General features: G+C 39.0%; 2 protein-coding genes across 3 annotated transcripts; one reads left to right on the top strand and one right to left on the bottom strand.

Annotated features, from left to right (window-relative positions):
- Positions 1-256: 256 nt before the first annotated feature.
- frrs1b (ferric-chelate reductase 1b) lies at positions 257-9,870 on the bottom strand. Its single transcript, XM_076988390.1, has 16 exons — positions 9,711-9,870; positions 8,589-8,784; positions 6,630-6,784; positions 6,412-6,506; positions 5,912-6,053; positions 5,033-5,215; positions 4,831-4,929; positions 4,422-4,572; positions 4,202-4,315; positions 3,991-4,106; positions 3,822-3,908; positions 3,135-3,232; positions 2,912-2,970; positions 1,832-1,975; positions 1,279-1,379; positions 257-1,188 (listed from the first exon to the last, which is right to left on the bottom strand). The coding sequence occupies exons 1-16, from the start codon at positions 9,714-9,716 to the stop codon at positions 1,096-1,098; spliced, it is 1,839 nt and encodes a 612-aa protein (XP_076844505.1). The 5' UTR covers positions 9,717-9,870; the 3' UTR covers positions 257-1,095.
- entpd3 (ectonucleoside triphosphate diphosphohydrolase 3) lies at positions 8,707-22,371 on the top strand. Of its 2 annotated transcripts, none has more exons than XM_076988392.1 (10): positions 8,707-8,839; positions 15,829-15,951; positions 16,848-16,965; positions 17,248-17,389; positions 17,741-17,900; positions 18,210-18,437; positions 19,241-19,513; positions 19,869-19,979; positions 20,117-20,251; positions 20,461-22,371. In XM_076988392.1, the coding sequence occupies exons 2-10, from the start codon at positions 15,835-15,837 to the stop codon at positions 20,650-20,652; spliced, it is 1,476 nt and encodes a 491-aa protein (XP_076844507.1). In that variant the 5' UTR covers positions 8,707-8,839; positions 15,829-15,834; the 3' UTR covers positions 20,653-22,371. The 2 variants fall into 2 exon arrangements, with proteins under 2 accessions (XP_076844507.1, XP_076844506.1); XM_076988391.1 differs by lacking the exon at positions 8,707-8,839 and adding an exon at positions 13,178-13,341.
- The last annotated feature ends 196 nt before the right edge of the window (positions 22,372-22,567 follow it).

Here is a 22,567-nt window from a genome sequence, read left to right as displayed (position 1 = left end):
AAGCAAATCTTCTGTTTAGAACCCAATTTAGCAAGATCTCAGAGCAGGGTAAAAATCACAGAATAATTTGTCTGTCTGAATGACATTTCAGTTTCTTGCAGAGCATGACAATTTGAACAACCCATTTGGTCTTAACACAACAGGATGTAAAAGGGAAAAGCTAAGCAAGAGTTTATTAATAACGACCATGAGTAGGACAAAGTTCAAATTTAATCTGTACTTTCAAACAAATAATTCGCGACCAACTATATCTTGATACGAACTGACATTTGATTTTATTAAAATCTAAAAAGGCAGACAGTGCACAAAAGTTTTGATGATCCACTTCAACCTTCATACAATCTGTAGCGATAACAAATGTCCTAGACATAATTTTGATCATACAGCAAAATCAAATGTAGTTTTGAGGCTAAATCAAAAAGACAACATTCTCCCACAAAATTAGAAAGAAATTTATGACACATGAATTGAGTTAAATAGCATATATACTTAAATAAAAACATGAGACAGCATCAAAATCAAAGTAAACAGGACAACTGCTCATCTTCAGTGTCTCCTACATGATTTAAAGTTCTACCATGGCCCCTAGCAGTCTCCACCCATTTAAACAATAAATGTCATAGCACCATACTTGAAAATAATGAGCTCTTTAGAATAAAGAGTACAAATATTTGGAAAGGGCAGATTTTATACACTTGTGTCAATGGAACTTTATGTAAGACAAATTCTATACTTTTGTCGCAATACTTTTACATTTTACACAAACATACACACTAAATTCAGTGCATTATCATTAATTATATTTGACCAAGTATTCAAACAAACGCAAATTTAAATGCATTTAATTAAAATTTAATTTTAATTAAAATATTGATTCAATTATTATAAAACTCAATTTACAATTATATACTTCTACCTAAAATTTGGTATTTTTAATCCAAACTCTTTGGAGCATGTCAAAATGCTGAGAATACTCTGATCTTACTTGCCCTAAAAGACACTGTGGTAAGTGAGAAGTGAGGACTTCAGCATGTTGGGACAGATTCAGTGTAATAGCTAGAGTAAACACATACACAGGGTTTGTGTCTATGTACATCATACCTGGCTGATGATGCCCAGGAGAAGAGTCAGAAATACAAAGTTTCCACAAAGGTAGATTATTAAAACAAGCTTTTTAAAACAAGTCCCCTGCAACAGAAAATAAATTAACATTAGATTAGTTCATCTTGTGGGAAAACAGAAGAAATAAAAATAAAAAGATAAATTGCATATCCCCACCTTAATGTGGTTCTCATTATCAGAAGGAACAAAGAGAATCTCTTCTTTGTCTTCAGTTTTTATGTTTTCTGTGTAGATTTGAAAGTTTTTGAAAAATTGCCCTAAAACACAAAATATATACAAAGTGAAAAACAATACAGCTGTGACAGTAGAAAAAAGGCTACTGAGAAAATGTCCTTTACTAAGACATCTCACAGGCATCGCATGGGACATTTTTTGCTTCCGCTCTTTATTGTAAACATGTTGTTTTCACCAAGTGCCAAGATGACATTTAAAATGATTACTATTCAGATTCACAAACAATTGCTAATAAGTTACCCTAAAAGCCTTTTTACAGTCTGATGCAATCTGAATGTACAATTGATTTTCTTCACACTAACAAAATAACTTTAATTACTACCACGGCACAAACGATTGCTTCACATTGACAGATAAGGTCCTCCGAGAGTAGGACAAGCATCAAACGCCATGTAGCACACGCAGCTATTTATCATAAATTTATCATAAGTTGTTTTGTTGTTGTTTATCTTTTGTTTGTTTTAAATGTACTGACCTGTGGGGAAAAGCCCCCGCCTGTGCACTTCCAGAACCAAATCTGCCAACACAAACCAGATCACATGGGCAGCCAGGAGCCCAGTGGACCAGGGGGCAGGGAGCAGCAGAGCCTGCTGGTGAACGCCCAAGCAGATGGCCACAACTAGAGCAAGAGGTACACAGTTACCTCCATGTTTCCTCATTACCTTGGTCACCAATATTCAATTTTGGATTTTGATTGCATTATGCTGCCTTGTTTTAAGCACAGCTTGCTTAAGAATTCGTGTTCTTCATGCTACATATTCACAGATACCTTATATTTGTGAATCTCAGTGAGCAAAAGATAATAAGGTAAACAGATATATTATTATTATTCGGCCGTTACAGCTTCCTCATTTGCATTGCAATCTATTAATCGACACTTACATGTATGGAATTAGCAGACAATCTTTTCCAAAGCAACATGTTTTTTGTTGTTTATTTCAAGTAAGCTAGCACAAATAGGTTAAAGCCCTTAACAGAGACACTGCTCAAGCAAGCACCAGTGCCAAAACATAAATACAGCCCAATTTCAGAACAATTACTAAGCAAAACAAGTGCAGATATAATCTCTTTTTACAACTGCCTAATGTGTCTAATGCTTAATTAGTGTTTGTCTATTACAAATGCATTATTTTAAATTACTAAAGTATTATTTGTATTCGTTTAATAACAATGTGTGTAACTTTATGCTACAGGTAGAATAAAATCTCAGCAGTGCCAAACTTTATCTGTGACCCGGTTCTTGCAGAACTGACCACATTTTTACTAGAGAAGGACTGGATAAGTCGTGCCCTTCACAGATAACTACCAACCTGCCTGGTAGAGTCCAGGGGAGAGGATTTAATTTGACAACCATATCAAAAGAAAAGGTTCTGTTTATGGTAAATCTTCGGTTAACGCCTTTATTGTTTATTACTTAGCCATTTATGTGCATGGACATGACCACTGAAACTACTGAGCACACAGTTTAGAGATAGAACAGTTGCGTATTGGTGGAGAGGTTTTACTGACTCTTGGCATAGTGGCTATAAAGGATGATCAGTGTTTTCTCTCTTACCAGCAATCACTTGAGCTATAGTGCCTGCACCCAAATGGACCCAGTTGAAAATGTATCTCCTACAAACAGAATATTTAGAAAATGAGACATTACACACTTTGTTTCCCTAAAAAATTTATTCATATACATATTTGGAGGCATTTATCTAAATAGGTTGAGTTTATTTTCTTTTTTAGCCCAGTCTAAAACAGCACAACAAACGGATAACTGATTTTTGTTTTACCTGGAGGAATCTGGTGCAGGTCTAAACAGGGCCATGATAGGTTGGATAACAGCCAATGTCATAACAGTACAGCCAAGGTAAGGGTGTGATCCCGCACGCTTAGGGAAGCATACACAAACTATTATCACAGGGGATAAATGATTTGCGTTCCCACACCTCAGTCTTTTAACAGATGAGCAGGCACACAGCATAGTAGCACAAAAGAAACCGTTTCATGAATAACATTTCTACCTCCATGGACACTCGTAAATGTTGAGGTGGCTGTGGCCATGACGTGCTACATGTTTATCATTATTGTGGTGAAAAGATGACCTCTGGTGGCGATATGTAGCCATAGACGTTGCCGTAATAATACTTGAATGACCATTAAAGTCCTGATTTTATACGACCATAATAGCACCATGATCAACCCTCAGCAATATGGAAAATGTGCCAAAGATTCCTTTAGGTGTAATTATAACAAATGGTCTGGTGTTCCTGTTCTCTCAATTTCTTCCCTTTTATTCCGCATGGACAGACTGCATGCAAGATGACACATATCCACATGCTGGGGACAGTCATACATTTGGTGGCGGGGGCTGAAGAGAACATGACACGCTGTTATAAGACAAGCGTGAGTCACACACACAGACGGACCGTGTGTGTGTGTGTGTGTGTGTGTGTGTGTGTGTGTGTGTGTGTCGGTACCTTGCTCCAGCCTCTTCGGTACAGAAACGGTAATATGAAGCCAGTGCACGTCAGGATGATTGTGAATAGCATTAGTGCCCGGTGAAGCTGTGAACACACAAGACCTCAGAGACAACTCACGAGGAACACAAAAACCCCAACAATAAGGCCTTCGTCTTGACACTCATACCTGAAACCAGACTCTGTGTCCACACACGGTGGTTTCAGGCCAGTCAGGTTTGAAGTATCTGGCAATAATTACTCCTACGCTGACCGTCGTCATCCAGGCAAGGAGCATGAGTGCACCTGCATACAGAGAGAGCCCGTTACCCGTTTTAATGGGTTGACACTCTAGATAAATAATGCTCCGCATGTTCCTACACGACACTGTTCAAACTCACCGTGAAATTTGATGAGCAAGGGAGACCGAGAGCCTTCCAGATCCTCTGGAGGGCCGGTAACAACTACCTGACGTGCTGAAATGAGGGGCTGCCGGTCATGTCTGTGGGTCCGCCCTGCGGTTCATAGGTGAAACGAGATCAGTGAACTCATCGAAACGTCAGCAGTAACACTTAAGAGACCTGCTGAGGAATAGAAAACGCACAGAAAACTATGATTCACCATTGTCTACGCGGCCATGAGCCATGAACAGGTAGTGCGTTTGGTCCAAGTCAGATCGGTTTTGGCTCTGGGCTGGGATGCGCATGTTTCTGCGGAAGGTGCATTGGATGACTTCGTCAGACAGCCTCCAGGCTGTGTCTCTCAAAACATTCTACAGAGAGCAAAAACAAAACAAAAAAAACAAAAAGAGCCAACTGCAGATGAAAATCAGTACTTAAGAACAAAAGCTGCATTTGAAAACGACATTTATAACATCAGACTGAGCTGTGTTACTTTTAAGCAGATGGGCTGTGTGTGTGTGCGCATGTATGTTCTTTTGCAGTTTGGACTGGATCAGCGGTCACATTACTATGTGAAATTTCAAATCGGTGTGATGAAACCCTTGTCCACATCTGATGCAGGTATATACCTCTGAAGCAGTTACTGGATGCGTTCTTCCCTCAACATAAGCAGCACTGATGTCAACATGGCCGTTGTCATTAATACACAAGTAGACATCATCATCTCCCTAAAAATAAGCATGTATTTTCTTCATGTCAGATCACGTTAAGAGAAAATAACAAATAATACTGCTGACAACTGTTAAGGAAAATGAAAGAAAGCCACATCACCATCCATTTATCTGTTGATAAGGCAAAGGAGACATAGCCTGGAGCTGGTCCACTGAGTTCAAACACCACACTCTGGTCTTCAGTCCAGAAGGACAGGAAGTGACAGAGAGGATCGCTCTGGGGGTCACAGCCAGCTGGGTCCCTCAGACATGACTTCTTCACTCCACAGCCTTCTGAGCTGAACTGTGGAGGAGAAGGAAGCACACACACACACACACGCGCACACACACACACATACACACATACACACACACACACACACACACACACACACACACACACACACACACACACACACTATTATCAATAGGATTTTATTAATACCTTTCCTGCAATATAAAAAAATGCTGTAACACTATAATAAATAAAAAACTGATGTATACTATGACCAGAAAACGATATATGAATTATAACAAAGAATAGTAACTTTGAGGACCCCAAAGGGTTCAATGAAATGTTCCATTAGCTTTTACTAGACCTTGCTTTTCACAGTCATACTGTGAGGCTCAAGCTGAGCTGCTCTGGATAGAGCTATAAGAGAGGCAAAGTTTCACACTATTAATCACATGTCAAGCTGGGCATTATGCTGTAGGTTTTACACTCATTATGCAATGCTGGGAAGTTAATTCATCAGCTTAAGCAGCTTATATAGGAGGATTTTCAGTTTCCGAAACAGATACTTTTCCAAGTAAGGCTTCATTTTGTGCCGATCCAATCATAATAACTTCAATTCCAGGCTTTTGAGACGGCCCATGGTTGTGTCAACTTCCCAGAATAATGACAATGGCAGCAAGAATCATTGTTCTATGTAAAATTGCAAGCATGCTCGTGCATTTAATTGAACAAAATCTACAGAAATCTAAGTGTTGCCAGTCTTACAGGGTGAGATAGGGATGCGGTGGCTGTGGTTGTCTGAGCTCCAGCAGTAGAGTGTGATGGGAGAGGAGGTGTGCCCTTCTGAGACACTACTGGACCTGGAATCCTGGCCCAGTACAAATTGTATTTCTGAACCACGGTTACCCTGAAACATGCAAACGGATAGATGGAGCGAACTTTACATATCACAAAGGAAATTGCCGTGTTATAGTAGCAGGACATGTGAATGCACATACACTTACATATATTAAGCAGAATGAAAAACAAGCTTAAATAAGTCATGTAATGTAGTTTAAGTATTGTAAACATGATTAAGTAGCATCAGTGTTGACAGTATAAAGTCGCAGACTGGGAAAGTGTCATGTACAAAAAAGCGTCATTACAGTTCAGGTTGAGATGTGTTGCACAGTGTGTTCTGATGGAGAGTGAAGTGGTATGAAGATTTCAACTCCTGAGTGAGAAAGCCAGTGAGAACACAAGAAGCAACACGCACAAACACTCACTCGAACTGGATGGCAGACGGAGAGTCTTGTGGAGCAGTCCAGACGACCTGAACCTGCGTCTTATGGGAATCACTGGTGTGACTCACCGCAGAGGCCTTTCAAAATGAAACGGTGCATTATGGAACTGGGTTACTCAACCAACCATTCTGATATAAAAAGCCCCCACCAACACACACACACACACACACAACAATGGGAAAATAAGTGGAGTGGCTGACCTCTACATTGTTACACTGCAGAAGCTGTGACATGGCAGGATCGAGGAGGCTAAAAGACCCAACAGCTCCTGCAGAAGGACGCTCAACATCTCGTGCTTGGATGAGGAACCCTCTGAAGTACTGCTTGGAGTCTGAGCTACCCATGGATAACGTCACTGCCACAACAAAAAACACAAGGCTTTACAAATGGGTAGACTGATAACAAAAAAAAAAACCTATATCCAATTATAACTTGCAACAGATAAAATGGTAGCTTGATATGCCATGAAATCTTAGATTAAAAGCATACGAACACAATCTAAGTGCTGCAGGGGAACAAAGGCAAAGTTCTTGTCAAATTGTGGTAGAAGAAAAATACAGGACCCACCAGCACATTCAGACTCTCATTTCTCACGTCTGTTACTACACGTTTCAGAACCCATACAATATCTTGTGAGTAGGGTTGCAGCGGTAACCGGTTTCACGGTATACCACGGTATTAAAATGCACGGTTATCATACCGTGTGCGTTTGCTTATTACCGGTAAAAAGCAAGCCAGCGGAGAAACTGACCCGCGCATGCGCAACTCCACTCCGGTTCAGCTACTCAGCACACAGCAGTGAGAATGGCAGAAAGTGCATCAGACTTAACACATTTTTTAACAAAAAAAAAAAGCTAAACTAAAATCAGTGGCGAAAATGACGTAATCGCGGTGGCTCCGCCCGTGCGCGAGGGTCTCGCGCGCTGTCGATTCGCGAGGTCGTGCACCTCTCGAATTTTGTAACTTTGCGCGCGCTGCGCCTCAGCGCAATGAAAAAGTCATGTTTGCAGGATTCATACACGTTTAAAAGGTGGAATTAAAACACTTGTACGTCACTTTAAAGGTCCGTTTCAATATTTCCCAGCACCTTAAACTTAATTAAGTTAAATATTTATACATATACTCGAAATAATTCGCTTTTTCATCACATTATTTAATGGTTGTTTATTTCCAAAACGCCCAATCTTAACGTCTTCACGTTCTCTCATGTTTCGTCCTGGAATTAAAAGAGGCTCGTATTTGTTAACGTAAGACAAAAGAACTGTGCGGAGTCGCGTGCTACGGTCACTAGTGAAAGTATAAACCTAGCTTTTTATGGTCCTTGCTTTCACTGGATGTGAAAGACGCTATTAATTTACATGCGTTCAAATTCTAACGTACCTGTTTTTGATATGTTAAAACCAGACTCGGTGTGAAAACCTTAAAATAGAAATCTCTATTGTGATGATGTCAGAAATAAATCCTCTCTTCCTGCAGTATCTGGTTATATTCCAACTTGGCAGTACAACGGACGTTTACAACAGTTGTTGATCAGACACTGACCCAGGCTGAGTTTATCAGATATTAAATAATTTAAACTTAAATAATTGTACTGAAATCCATGATTTAGGTTTCTCTAATTTTGCAGTATTTATATAAACATGTGTACAGCTTATTTTTTAAAAGGACACATTTTGTATACAATAGTTCCAGGTTTCTACAATAAATAGTTAATTGAACAAAAATAACTTGTTGTAATTTCTTCAAGGGTCGGTGTATCTTTTAATAATATACAAACTAACTGTGATACCGTGATAACCGTGATACCGCGGTATTTTCTGAGACGGTTATCATACCGTGAAAATCTCATACCGTTGCAACCCTACTTGTGAGTAATACAACACACATCCAAAGCAGTAAACCTAAACTTGTAACTTTTTATTCAATACAGGTTGGTGTTTTTACTTTTAATGACAACACATGAATAGAAAAATCATAAGACCACAGAAAATATTAATTTTTTAAAATAAAATATTTCCACATAAATGGAAATCAGGAAATATTTTCACACACAACACACACCTCCTCGTGTTTCTAGTCTGGGGGGGGTTACATTCAACTGGAATTGCCATCCAGCCTAAACAAATAACGCCTGAAACTCAGTATCTATATCAGCATACCTTTAATCTGATCACCAGGACTGAATGTGATCTTATCCACACTGATCTTGTATGGAGATGGTTCAGGGCTGGAATGATGCCCGTGAAGAGGAACCATGTCCTCACAAGCTGCCGTCACCTTCCCATCGCTGTAGCAAGTGCCAGTCTTTAAACTTACAACAAACACCACCAACAGACACCAAACCTTTACAGGGATCTGGAAAAAAGAGAGGAACGTCTTTTCAGTCTTTTCAATCCTATCTGCTGATCATGTGAGTATTATTTAATTGGGTGGCAACATTTCTAAGACCATATCTAATAGCCCCTTGAGAGGCAAAAAGCAGAAAATGTGGGTCAGGGGTGCTGATACTGCTCGTTAGTACTGAACACCTAATCAGTCCTTACTAAACAACCTGCAGGTTAAGATAAGAGCGCCTCTCCCGTCCAACACATGCATTTTACTTTAAGTAAACAGTTCATACAGCATTATGAAGAACAAAAACGCCTTCTTTTGTCGTTTAAAGAGCAAAGCTCACAAAAGACATATTGAAATATTGTCTCCAACCCTGACTGTTAGGAGACTGAAGTAGATACAACTTCGCTGACAAACGTAAACAGTCCTAGCGTGGCCGGCTAGCTCCCTCCTGCTCAGCTAGATTAGCTATCGGCGAACTTTTAACTCTCCTGCTGGAGAGGAGTGGGCTCTCCTAGCTATGCGAGCTTTATTATTCACGCAAAACACAAAAGTAACCCTCTGAAACACATTTAGCTAGTTATATTATTTGTTAAACTTAATAAAAAACAACTTTCTCGTTGACGTGTTTAGCCACTATAAATCAAGGTCATGGTGTTGTTTTAACTTGTTCCACGTTCTCCAAGTTCGGGACAGGTTAACGTTAAAATGCCGTGCTATTTTGATTGGTGATTAAGTAAAATCGTAATTACATAGCCTACGTTAAGCTGAGTTTTCTAACGCTATCTAACTTTAGCCGTGCCGCTGAAATAAGGCAGTCGGGCAGGTTTTTCTGGCCGTAACTTAGACCTCAAGGTAGCTTAGAAGTTCTCATACGGCCTACATACAGACATCTGTGTCAAACTATATGAATTAGTTTGGGGGAATTTAAATAGAAGACAACACATTACCTCCATCAGACCGGGTCAGACGAGATACCGAAGACCGCATGCAAACCGATAGCGCTCAGCTTAACGTAGTTTAACAGGACCAATGAAACGGCTCGCTGCAGGAGTTTGGTCCCCGTAAGTTTTGTGGCGCGCCGATATTACACACATGTTGGTATTCTGACAAACTGGAGGTCCGGACAAGAGACCGTACGGTCCGGACATTTCGTTTCCGCCAGTCGTTCCTAATATCCACTTCAAATGTATTTGCGAATATGTCCCATGCTGAATGCCCGTCGTAAAAATGTTTTAAATCTTAAAATGCAATATTAGACATGAAAGAAAATGACTTTAATTGATTTCATTAGCTTATGTCATCACAGCAGACAAGCCAGGCATGACTGGATAACGCAAATATGATGTTGGGTACTGTAGCATTTCTCAGTAATTGTCAAATGTATTACAATTGCAGATAATAAGCTACAAAATGTTATTTCTTATATATTGTACAAAATTCCATTAGCGTTGAGATATGTTATGTTGTCTAACATACTATAGAGCTATTCACATTATGTGCATGGCGATATTACTGCACTGCATGATTATTAATGTTGTTATTTTTAGTTTTATATCAATATGAAGATACAATGTGCTTTAATGTAAAAATCTTTAAAGGTAAAATTTTGTTTAGATACATTTGTCCAGCATCGGTTTTGCCCAGAGAGGGGTGCTAGTGATCAACTATAGTTCAGAGCCATTGACTATACTTGAGCATACTTCACCAGCCTCCAGACATAGGCACAAGCTGCACGGTAAGTGCATCAGTGCAGACTGAATAATGCTGGGTGAATTACATTTTTTAAACACTTTGATGAAGTCAACATTTGATATTCAAGTTAATTAATGTGATATGCATCGTTTTCAGTGAGTTGTGTTAACAACTTGTTTTTGCATTGCTGTCAAAGCTTCATATTGGATGGATCAATATGAAAATACATAAATCCAGTGCTCTCTGGACTGAAAAACATTGAAAAACATGTTTAATAAACACAATTCTTTTAATACCAAACATATCTTGTCTGCACGCTTTCCAGACTGGGTGGCGACACAAGATGCCTCGTAGTCAGTAATACAGTACCACAGACCAGGCAATAATGCACAACTGGCCACTTGTGTGGCTAGTAACTGAACTCAGTAATATCTGCTTAAATGTGAGAACAAAGAACAGTGATATTTGACTAAAAACAGTAAAAACAGAGTAGAACAATTGTCTGATTGTGCGTAATTGATACCAGACTCCAAGTATGAAGCCAAAGGGCACAATGTAAAGAGGAAAGCCCTCTGGCTACTCTGTTTGAAAATCTTCCCCATTCTCACTCACTCTTTCCACTGCTTCTCCACAGAGTGCCTGAAAACTGATATCACATCACTGAATGGGCTTTCTATTTGATATTTGTTTATATGGTGCATTACCATTTTCATATATTAGAGGACTCTGCTGCTGCATAATGCTATATAGGATTTTTAGTGTCTCAGTAAGTAATTTCCCACCGGGCTCTATTTCCTATAGTCCTCCTCTGTTCACCACATAATTGTCTAGAGGAAATGTGGCATAAGTAACGTTGACTTATATGTGAAGGGATAACCAGCACCAATGTTTCAGAGAAAGGCAGAGAGACTGTGTGAGTGTTTGTGGTCAGCTGGGCGAACAATGAAACTACATTGCAATCTATTAGATCCTCAGTTGCTGTTTTTTGTTTACACTCACCTGTTTGGTTTATTATGCATTAATTCAGTGGTTTAGGTCAGTCAGAAAGCCTACATGTCTTCACTGAGGTTAAAGGTGCATGTACTTGTTTGGAAAGTGATGAGCAATAGGGAAAAAAACCCAATGCAGACCTTATATGAAGCCAAATGAGATGTTGAGGTAGCAGGTGACCATTCTGCATTGTGTGCTTGGAACATGCCTTTGTTCATTGTCCTTTTGATATCAAATACAGGGCTAGACATTTTAGGCCAAGGGTTTGAGTGTAGTGAAGTCTAAGGCAGCAATCCCCTTCAGAGTCCAGGGAGCACTGAAGAAGATGTTTCCTACTCACCCCATTGCATCAATCTAATAGCGAACGACGGATTTTCCAGCTCTTGCTGCCTAATGTGGTGTCAAATCACCCGCCCATCTAAAAATATTCCTATTAAAGCCAGCATGTGATAAGAGGAAAAGCTTAATCCAGTTTCACTGTCTCTGCTCTAGTCAATGTGTACTACAATGCTCTACCGAGGCTTGATATCTGAAATTCTACAGCTGTCTGTGAATGACTTGTATGAATGCAAGGAAATTATTTCTGCCTGTGTATCAATGAAAGCTGTAGCATAATTAATTGCTATGACTGCCAGGGATGGAGACAGTCATCCCAAAGAAGACAGTCATGCGTGTGACAGAGATGTTCATAAAATGGGAGTCTTGGTTGTACCAGAGATGGCACTTTGGTCTGGTTGTTGTACGAGCACACGTTTATTACCTGCGAGATCTGCGTTTGAGAGTGGGTTTAGATGCTAATAAAATCTTTGGTACACTGCCCTGAAATATGCAGGGTTTTGTAAATATGATAACTTTTTTGTTAAAACTCTGTAACCTTGATAAGGTTTTTGAGGGATCCTGGTTTGATTCTTTTTGACATATAGATGGGACATATTTGTCCCATATAGATTGATGATGGAAAGTACTTTCTAAGAAAAACTTGCTTTCAAACAAATACAAAGATTGTAAATTTGTCAGTAACACAATTATAATTCAAACTAATTATGATTAATTTCACACTTTTTAAGCACGTCTTGCACATGGACTGTGTTTCTGTTTAAAACACTTTTCTGCACTGGTCTGCACTTTTTACTGGACCATCAGCCACCACACACATCTCCTCTTCCTCCTTACATTACCATAGAGTGCTTTAAAAGCAGGCAGCTACAGTTCCAGTTCACCATAAAAGCCAAACTACCCACAGAAATCACTGTACATTAACAATATGTTTGTAGTCTGCTTCTATAACCTATATGCCTATATGGCTTTCTACATTTTCCATATAGATAAATGGTGGTTCTTCAGTCCTCCTGGGAAACTGCACCACACTGATGGGTGTATGGGATCTGAAAGCGGGATATAATTTTGAACAGATGAAGATGCATGAACATCTTGTTCTGAGCATCAATTTCAGCACAATAATATACTATTACACTGTATTCAATCCCGGTGAGAAACAGTCAGAAGAGGAGCAGCATGTTTCTCAGTATTACGAGTATGAGGTATGAAAAGCTAGTACCAAGTCAAATGAATAACTCTTTAGCCTGAACATATGTCCCCAAAAAGTATATAAGGAAGGACTTATAAGGATGGTGTATGTGTGTGTGTGTGTGTGTGTGTGTGTGTGTGTGTGTGTGTGTGTGTGTGGTGTGGGTGTGTGTGTGTGTATGTGGGAGGAGTTTATTGTGAGCAGTGTTGCCTCTTCATTCAAGAAAAAAAAGGCCAGGCCCCTCCCATCCCAGCACTCTTGAACATGCACAAATACAGTCATACATCCAGATACACACTTGGCCATACAGGATGGTCAAGAAAGAATCACATTCTTCTGATAACCTCACAGAAGGTTCACACAGAAAGGTAGGCAAAGATGTTCATTTGTTAAAGATATTTAGTAAGATGGACTTCATTCATCCAGTTGTGTTTTATATATACTATAGTATAGTATATATATATATATATTAAGTATATATGTAATATAGTATATATATAAATATGTATGTATGTTTATTGAGGTGTTTGCATTTTGTTATTTTTCAGTGATATTCCATTAAATTTGATTCATCAATGAAAATTCAAAAATTAAGAAATAAAATGTCTAATTGTACCTAAATAGGGGAGGCGGAGTGGGGGATCTTATCCCTCATGTAGTTTAATATGTAGTATATAGATATATAGTATAATAGAATAATATAGTGTCATTTTTCAAAAGCAGCACTGAAGCCAATAGTGTTAATTCTGTTAACACTAGACTAGACAAAAATGGAAGCATTTTACGAATTCTTACGAAGACTTGATTTCCATGTCAGTCTTGGCTAGGATCCAACTGCTAGCTGCATCTCCCATCCCATGAGATCTACCAACCCGTGTTCATTATAAGGGGCTGAAATACATGTGGACATGCACGTCTGACGTAGTTTCTTTAAGTTGTGGTCAGTTAGACTCGTCAAGTAGTTACTTATATATATATATATATATATATATATATATATATATATATATATATATATATATATATATGATATAGTTATTTAATATGCTTTAAATGTTAGCTTGTTAGCTGTTGTGTTATGTTTAGCTGTTGTGTTGTAATGTATTGATGTACTGTAGCACTCTTTGTGCACTAGGTCCCATTCCTCTATGCAGCCTTGACAAATTCAGATCAAGTCAGGAAGTTCTTAGGATTAAAAATCTTAAATCAGTTGTAGAATCAATACACTTAAATAGGCATTCCTATAACCTCAAGTCCCCCGGTATGTTCCTATAATCTCAAGTCACTCAGTGCACCATAATATAATGTTAGGATAGACTTAATTTGAAAAACAGAACCTTAATGTACTTGGCAACAATGCTAAATTAAAGTTTAATATATGGAAAACAAAAATGTAATTGAGAATTGTGGAAATACGGATTGTGTCAAATCAGGTGCAGATCTACAAATTGCTGGATGTGCCTTCTTAATACAGTAGTGTAAGACCTTTAAAGCTATCTGTTTACATATGTATCTACTGATGTGTACAGTTTGTGTCAGCTTCCTTTCAGTCATGAGAGGAATTAAAATGTCTGGATTGTTTTTTAGCCCTTTCCAGTGCAGACTTATTCAATGTCTCACTCAAGCCTTGAACATCTTTTTTATTATTTATGACTTATCACCTTTCTTTCATTTCCAGTGATTGGAGTAGATTTAATGTGTGTAAGGGACTATGGAGTACAGGTTTTAGCTGGATTCACTCTGCATATCATAATATCAGTAGCGATGCTAACATCTGTAGTGAGACATGTAAAATGCTAACACTGAACTGAGAGCTCCCGTGTTGTGTGTTAGGAGAGACATACTCAGACCTAATGTTGACATATCAGCTATTTCTATCTAGGGCTTCTAGCTAAGTCATTCTTGTTTGGGTTATTTTGTAACACAGCTGTAATATGAGGGATTACACAGGTTGCTGAGTCAAGTGTCTTTGAAAACCACAGGTTTATTTAGAACAGGCAATGAAAATGTAGCACACAAGGGACTCTAGTATCAACACCCAAAGATGAGTGACAAACACAACATGGGGGGATGTGCAGGGGATGCAGCTCTGTGGGCGGGGCAGCAGGCAGAGGTCCCTCGGGTGGTGAATCAGGCAGCAGGGGGCACACATTAGCTGCTGAAGAGCGTGCACTGGCCTCAGATTCCTGCAGGAGGCACGCACCAGCTGCTGGACAGCGTGCCCAGAGGGTTGCAGTTTTACGCACACTGGAGGCTGCATTATGATGGAGCACCCGCTGACTGGATCCTCTAGGTCATAGACCTGCCTCTCCTCCCCTTCCTCCTCCTCCTCCTCCTCCTCCTCCTCCTCTACCTCCATGTCGGAATTTCTCTGCGAGAGCTCTGCATTCCCTGGGGCCTCGCTGGGGAGCTCAGGGGAGTCCTCACGGTCATGCAGACTATGGTACAGGAGCAGTTCCTTTTCATCTGAGGATAAGGAGAGGTTGTACCCCTCCTGGTACTTCTGGGGAGGGTAGTTCCCCTCTGGGGGAACCTCTTCTCTCCCTGCTCCCTCCGGCTGGAGGCTGGAGTAGTCATGTGAACTGGGGTTCCCCGAGGAGATTTAAGCTTCTCTCTTGCTGGCAGGCTGATCCCATTCTCTGACCACCAGGTGATGGGCACTCTTGCCGGGGGCAGAGGGAGGGCCAGTGCTTCGCCTCAGTTAGAAAGATATTCACACATGACGATTATGCAAAGTATTACTGTATTAATATTTTATACTCAAAATTGAGTTTTGTTATATGTATCAGCTAAAGCTGGTCATTCAAGGGTGGGCAGGAATAATCCACTTGTGCTCTTACTTCAACCATTTACAGGAAATAATGAGCAAAATAACAACAGCCTTGGCTACTTTCTTCCTGTTGGTCAGCATAGCTGTCATCATCGCAATCGCTGTAGTTCAGAAGCAAAAGAGCACCTATGTTTCCCCAGGACTTAAGGTAAGACCCTTCACATAATTAATTCACCAGTCAAACTGCATAAGGCTCATATTATATTCCAAACACATCAGGATTCATTGCAAGGAATTGTAAAATTGTACAGTGGAGAAACCAACCAAGTTTAACTGGAAATGTTGTGTGTACAAGCTTCTGCAAAGCTAACTCTGACAGCTGTAGTTAGTTTTTAAGACTGCCACTGTTATTATCAACATGTGTCATAGGCTAGAGAGAAACTGCAAATGGTGCAGGTCTGAGCATGTGGATAAAAGCATAGACTACCTCGGGGCTTCAATCCCAGAGGTCAACTGTGTAATGTGTCATTATGCTTGTATTGTTTATATAACTCAATCTTCATTGATCCTGAGGAAAAACTGCAGTAAGTAACTATCAGTAATTGATCCCACTCCTCTATTTGGCCATTAGAATGCCAATTATATGAAAGTTGGCTTGTTTTGAGTTAGTTTTATGGTTCAGTCATATTGACACAAAGGTGTAAGCCACTTCCACGGTTCAATGGCTCCTAAGATCATACTACAGCAAAAGTTTCTTCTTTTTGTCTTTTTTTCTTTGACTATGAACAAACACCAAATGTTATCTATGTTAAAATTTTCCATTGAACATTTTACAGGGTAGTTGAGACAGAATGGCAAATTAACAACCAAGATTTACTCTAAGGAATTCAACTAATTCCTCGTGAAGCCTTGTGCCTTCATGACACCCCAACAAACAACTTCAGCAATGACAAACTACTACAGTTGTAATTCAATGGGACTATTTAATGTTGGGAACATGCCAGTATTTTCAAGAATCAATCTCTCTTTCTCCGTGCGTCTCTCTCTCTCTCTATCTATCTATCTATCTATCTCTCTGTCTGTCTTGTGTCTCTCTGTGTACAGTATGGCATAGTGCTGGATGCTGGTTCCTCCAGGACCACTGTGTATCTTTACCAGTGGCCAGCCGAGAAAGAGAACAACACCGGGGTTGTGAGTCAGACCAAGAAGTGTCAGGTCAAAGGTGCGAACCAATAGAACTATCACACATATCTTATCTCCATAATTCACACAGGTTTCTCCTCAGTCATGATGTGCAACTTAGAAGAGTGGTCTCAGGGGATTTCCTGAGTTGTCAGTCAAATGGGGCTAATTTCTCTATTCAAACTAAATTTATCATGTGATTCAAGTAAACCAATGAGTATACTGACTTCTACTGTAGGACCACATTTTATTATATATTATTATAATATTATATTTAGTATATTTTATTATATTTACTGATTATGTTCATGTTTATGTGCAGGTCCAGGTATCTCAGAAATGACCACTGAATCATGGAAAAACCTTAAAATCTGTATGGAAAACATAACAAAGGCAGTCCCCCTGAGTCAGCATAATTCCACACCCGTCTTTCTTGGGGCAACTGCAGGAATGAGATTACTTAAGTAAGCACTTAATCTAAAATTTTGCAAACATGTCTACTTGTTTTATCACAATTTTGCAACAGTACTGCAGTGTTAAACAGTGGAGCCATATAGCTCAGCAAAGTTTAAAGACATTTACACTACCAGTCAAATGTTTGGACACAGCTGACTGAATGTATGTTCTTTATACAGTTCTTTATAAAGGCATTTTTAGCTAATGTTTTGTTGCTTCTAAGACAAATATAGATATTTAATGTTGATGCACAAATATTTCATTTTTTTTCCAAAACAGTGCATACAGTATATAATTTAAATAATAATAATGACATTTTTAATTTATTTTAATTGCCTCCTCAATGCATTTTTGTGCAGGCAGAAGAATGAAGAGGCTGCTAACAACATCCTGGTGACTCTGCAGAACTATCTGCTCTCTTTACCATTCGATTTCCAGAACGCATCCATCATCTCAGGTCAGGAGGAGGGTCTGTATGGATGGATCACGGTCAACTACCTGCTGGGGAACTTCCTGGAGGTCAGGTTAAGAGGCTTTTCCCTTTTGAGTGACAGCTGTGTTAAACATCTATTAATCAGTAGATTCAAAGATGAAGGAAGCTCTTTGTTATTAGCATGAAAAAAGTAAGGCAAAAAAAGGTGATTTTAGGGGAGAACTACACAGCATAGGTTTACGAGTTTGTTTGCAGATGTTTTTGAGTTCCACAAACATTTGACTGGTCTTATTTCAGTTGCCACACATTGTGATAATGTGACATTGTGAAGATTTCGCGAACTCCACACACACAGTTGATCTAAATCACTGAACCGGCTCTGATCTGTCCAACAGAAGAACATTTGGAATGCCTGGGTCCATGCACACGGAGGCAGAACGGTGGGCTCGCTGGACCTGGGGGGCGCGTCCACACAGATCGCCTTTGTGGCCCCCGATGACACCAGAGGGAAGGATCTAGTCAAGGTGTCACTCTATGGCTACGAATACAACATCTACACACACAGCTTCCTGTGCTATGGCAAAAACGAGGCAGAGAAGAAAGTCTTAGCAGAGCTGGCAAAGGTAGGCTTGGCTGACCTGTTCGCCTCTGTTCACTTAAATGTTATTTGCCTGTGGGGGGAAATAAAATACGGAACAAAAGCATGCGCAGACGGCCCTCTCCCAGCACTCTTCCAGCACTGTACATATTACGCATACTGATATAACTCCATATCAGCTTTTAAAGTACAGTACAGGAAAAAAAGTCACTGCATCAAAAATACATTATCTTTTTATGGCAAAGTCTCTTCTTTAGAAAGTCTTCTTTAGAAACTATCAGGACCTGAATAGCCCTGATCTCCTCGGGGTGGAATCTAGTGTTATCTCATTCAGTAGACAGGGTGAGGCCTATTAAAGGTACATTATTGCATTACTGTATTGATCAGTCCATTTCTCTTGTTTTGGTGCTTACACTAATTACACAAAGCTGACCAGCGCAAGGCGAAATGTAAAATTCCTGTAAACCCATTCTCTCACAAATCCATTAATGTTCATACGTGGTCCATTTAAACACGTAGCTGATGCTTGAACTTACCCGAGCTTAGCCAGTGCTTCCCAGATTGCTCTGTCATCAGTAATGCGTTGTGGAAAGTGACAAACCAAATTACATTAAGATTCATTACTCTTTTCTTCCTATTTGGTATTTGTAAGTGAAATATATATCATGTACCACAAATTATGGACAGAGATGATGCATCATGTAATGATCTAATGAGCTGTGGTTTTCCTAATGTGATAAATGTGGTTAGTGGATATTTTTCAGGGTGTAATAATTGGCCTCCAGTGCAGAGGACACATCCTAAAGATCTTCCCCACCCCCATCTCAGAGTTCCTCGCAGTGGTCAGATATAAACCACCCATGCTATCCTGCTGGCTACAACATCACCATGCGAGCCAGCGATGTCTTCGGCAGTGAGTGTACAAAGAGCAAGGCACCAGCTCAGTATGGACCAGAAAAGAACATCACTTTCCTTGGACAGAGCGACCCAGCTATGTGCAAACATCTGGTCAGGAGGATTTTTGATCTGAAGTCCTGTCAAGGAAAAGAGAACTGCTCTTTTGAAGGTGTTTACCAACCACCAGTGACTGGTGACTTCACGGTATGCACACCCACCTAGTTTGACAGCTTACCATTTTATATATATATATATATATATATATATATATATATATATATATATATATATATATAAATAATATAATCGTCTATTTGAATGTCATTTTAATAGGCAGACAGGCCTGTTTTTATAAATGAAGATAAAAAAGTTTAGGTTTTGGTGTCTTGACTGGATTTGCTTTTACTGGGTCCTTTCTTTTTCTTTTGATGAAAGTTTGCTAATCTTCAATTGCCAATATAACTGCACAACTTGTGAAAATCAACTTTAAACTTTTAGGACTAAAAGTGTCCTATAGATATCCCCTGTCACTTATCTGCTGCTATCTGTTGTTGTTAAGGCATATGCTGGATTCTACCATACTACTGAGTTTCTGAAAGTAAATGGTTCTAACAGCCTGGAAATGTTTAATACCACCATGTGGTCATTGTGTTCCAAGGACTGGAAAACAGTGAGTACTGCTGTTGGAGACCGAGATGTGCATGTTTGACATGGTTATTTACATCTGTTTTGTTTTGTGTATTTTGTGTATGTGTATAAGTATTTCTTATTAAGCCACTCAACACATTTTTTTTTTTGGTCTTCCAGCTCAAGAAAAACTACAAAACCTCAGAGAAACACTTGAAATCTCACTGTTACTCTGCAAACTACATCCATACACTTCTTGCAGATGGATACAAGTTCAATTCTGACAACTGGGAAAATCTCAATTTTCAAAATGAGGTACAGTTTCTGACATAAAGCAAGCGTTAGATAAATATTTAGAACTAGGATGGTGCAAAAATGAAGACAACGGGATTTTATTCATTTCAAACCACATTCCTCATCTACTGCAACTTCATTTTCCATGCAGCGGTAATTCTAAGACAATTACGTATGTAATGTTAATAAGTCACGTCATCACAAATAGCTTTGAACTGTCTGTTTTCCAGATCAATAAGGCGAGTATAGCTTGGTCTCTGGGCTACATGCTAGCCCAGTCAAACATGATTCCAGCCGAGGGCAAGTTGCTGAAGCTTCCAATCCCCAACAACGTCTTTGCTGCTCTCCTCTTCATCCTCTCTGCCCTGATCATCATAACCCTCGTGTTCCTCATCATCACCCTGGTGCGCTTCTGTTACTGAGCCCTGACCTGGGTCTTCAAACAGCAGCACCAGAAGATCACGCCCACTGAGATCTAGGGCTGGATGTGTGGGCCGCCTGGCCTTGGTTCAGCAGTTCCTGTCCAAGGTTCTGCACCGGACGCACCGTGAATTCTCCACCTAGAGTTACAGGTGTCTAAAGTAGAGGCATCGAATGCACCACAGAACATCCATCCTCTGATATACTACTGCAGCTTCAGGTGCTTTTTTATTATTTCTATTTGGAATGCACAATAAACATCAACGGATGTGATAAACTTGTACTCAGAATCAGGTTAGATGAAACTAGCTTTGCAAGCAAAGTATGTGAAGAGTTCTGAAGATTACTGACTGCTGACTGTTTCTGCTGACCATGTTCATTTTCTTGACTTAACATATATTTTAAGTTACATGTGAGTTCTTGTAGCTCAAAGAGATAACATCCTATAAACACTCCTATAGAGTTTATTCCAAATAAATCTATCTAATGTAATAAAATCTTCAAAATTATAACAGCCATCCTGCATTTCCCACAGTACATTGAACTGTAACTTCCACAAAGTCCATTTCTCCAGAATAACATATTCTCATAAATATCTCAGATCTTAACTCACCAATCAACATATAATTGCAGATCTATTAGTGGAGTTATTTCTCAAAGACAAGCACTTTTATTTCAAACACTGTTACTCAAAGCAGAATGTAGCCTACTGTTCTCCATGTTTTTTCAATAATGAAGACAATCATTGATTTGGCTGACAAATGTTAATTATTTTAATATAAAAAAGTTACACTGCTTATGTACAAAAACTGTTCTAAAATGTCAAACATGTTACAAACATTATACACTTAAAAATGGTTCATACTTGAATATTACTGCATTAATGGTCAGTTGAAATTCTGTAAAATAGAATTTTGTCATGTAGAATGAAACAATAAAGTTAATATTTACTTAATTAATTCATATTAACTAAGTGCTTGATGGTTTTGTATGTACTGATAAAACTACTAAAACAGCTGATGATTAACCAACTGAAACCAGTATCTACTGCTCTTTCTGATTTTAAAGCATTAGAAAGGTTTGTAACAGAGTGACTCTCATAACAGGTATAATTTTGTTTTGGATATATACCACAGTTCAAGCTAACTTATAACAAGTCATTTTAGAAGGACAGCTGACCAAAATTTCAAAATCTTCAAAAATATATTAATACCATTCCTGTATTTGGAGACATGTAACACACAACTTGTACTTCATAGCCAAAATCTCCACACTGTGCGTTTACCAAAATAAACCCAAATAATCATCTTTGGAAAACAAACAAAAATTCTTTGCACAAATTTCTGATTTGACTTCTGAAATGAACAACCATCTGATACATTTTGGATGTACAGAGCACAGGAGTGCTGTAGTCATTTAGGTGTATTCAATTCAAGTTAGATTAAATGTATATAAGATAAAAGATAAAATTAGATTAGATAAAATGTAATATCTGGGTTTTTATTTTTTATTTTACTTGGTTCATTTTCAATTACATACTTACAGCATCCTCAAGACACCCAGTATTTTGAGTTTATATTTGATACTGGTGTGATTCATATCATATTATGCATTGTGAACTCTAAACAAGTTTGATTGCATGTCGCCTACGCCTTTTACCACTATTTCTTTTTTGGATAAATATGGAATTGTATTGTTGCTGTCTTTAAAGACCCTTAATAAACAGCTCAAATTCGACGGCATATACAGTATGTTTTCTGATCCCGCTTAAATTGATCACAAACGAATTCAGACAGAAACATACCGATAGATGGCGGTATTACCCTGAACTATTTCTATCATTGCACTGGCTCGCATGTGATGGCAAAATGCTACTGAAATGAGACAATGCCAAGGTTGGGAAAAGTTTGGCATTAC

Source organism: Brachyhypopomus gauderio, unplaced genomic scaffold, assembly GCF_052324685.1.
Source record: "Brachyhypopomus gauderio isolate BG-103 unplaced genomic scaffold, BGAUD_0.2 sc62, whole genome shotgun sequence".
NCBI lineage: Eukaryota > Metazoa > Chordata > Actinopteri > Gymnotiformes > Hypopomidae > Brachyhypopomus > Brachyhypopomus gauderio.
The sequence above is the reverse complement of the archived record's forward strand: the minus strand, read 5'-3'. Positions and strand labels throughout refer to the sequence as shown.

Bases quoted from the DNA above. Each gene is read 5' to 3' on its own strand.
- frrs1b (XM_076988390.1), bottom strand. The intron at 1,976-2,911 runs GTAAGAGAGAAA...CTCTTGCTCTAG, and splicing joins TATAGCTCAAGTGATTGCTG to TTGTGGCCATCTGCTTGGGC. The intron at 1,189-1,278 runs GTGGGGATATGC...TTTCTGTTGCAG, and splicing joins ATAATGAGAACCACATTAAG to GGGACTTGTTTTAAAAAGCT.
- entpd3 (XM_076988391.1), top strand. From the start codon at position 13,285: ATGGTCAAGAAAGAATCACATTCTTCTGATAACCTCACAGAAGGTTCA. The intron at 15,952-16,847 runs GTAAGACCCTTC...CTCTGTGTACAG, and splicing joins ATGTTTCCCCAGGACTTAAG to TATGGCATAGTGCTGGATGC. The intron at 17,390-17,740 runs GTAAGCACTTAA...ATTTTTGTGCAG, and splicing joins GCAGGAATGAGATTACTTAA to GCAGAAGAATGAAGAGGCTG.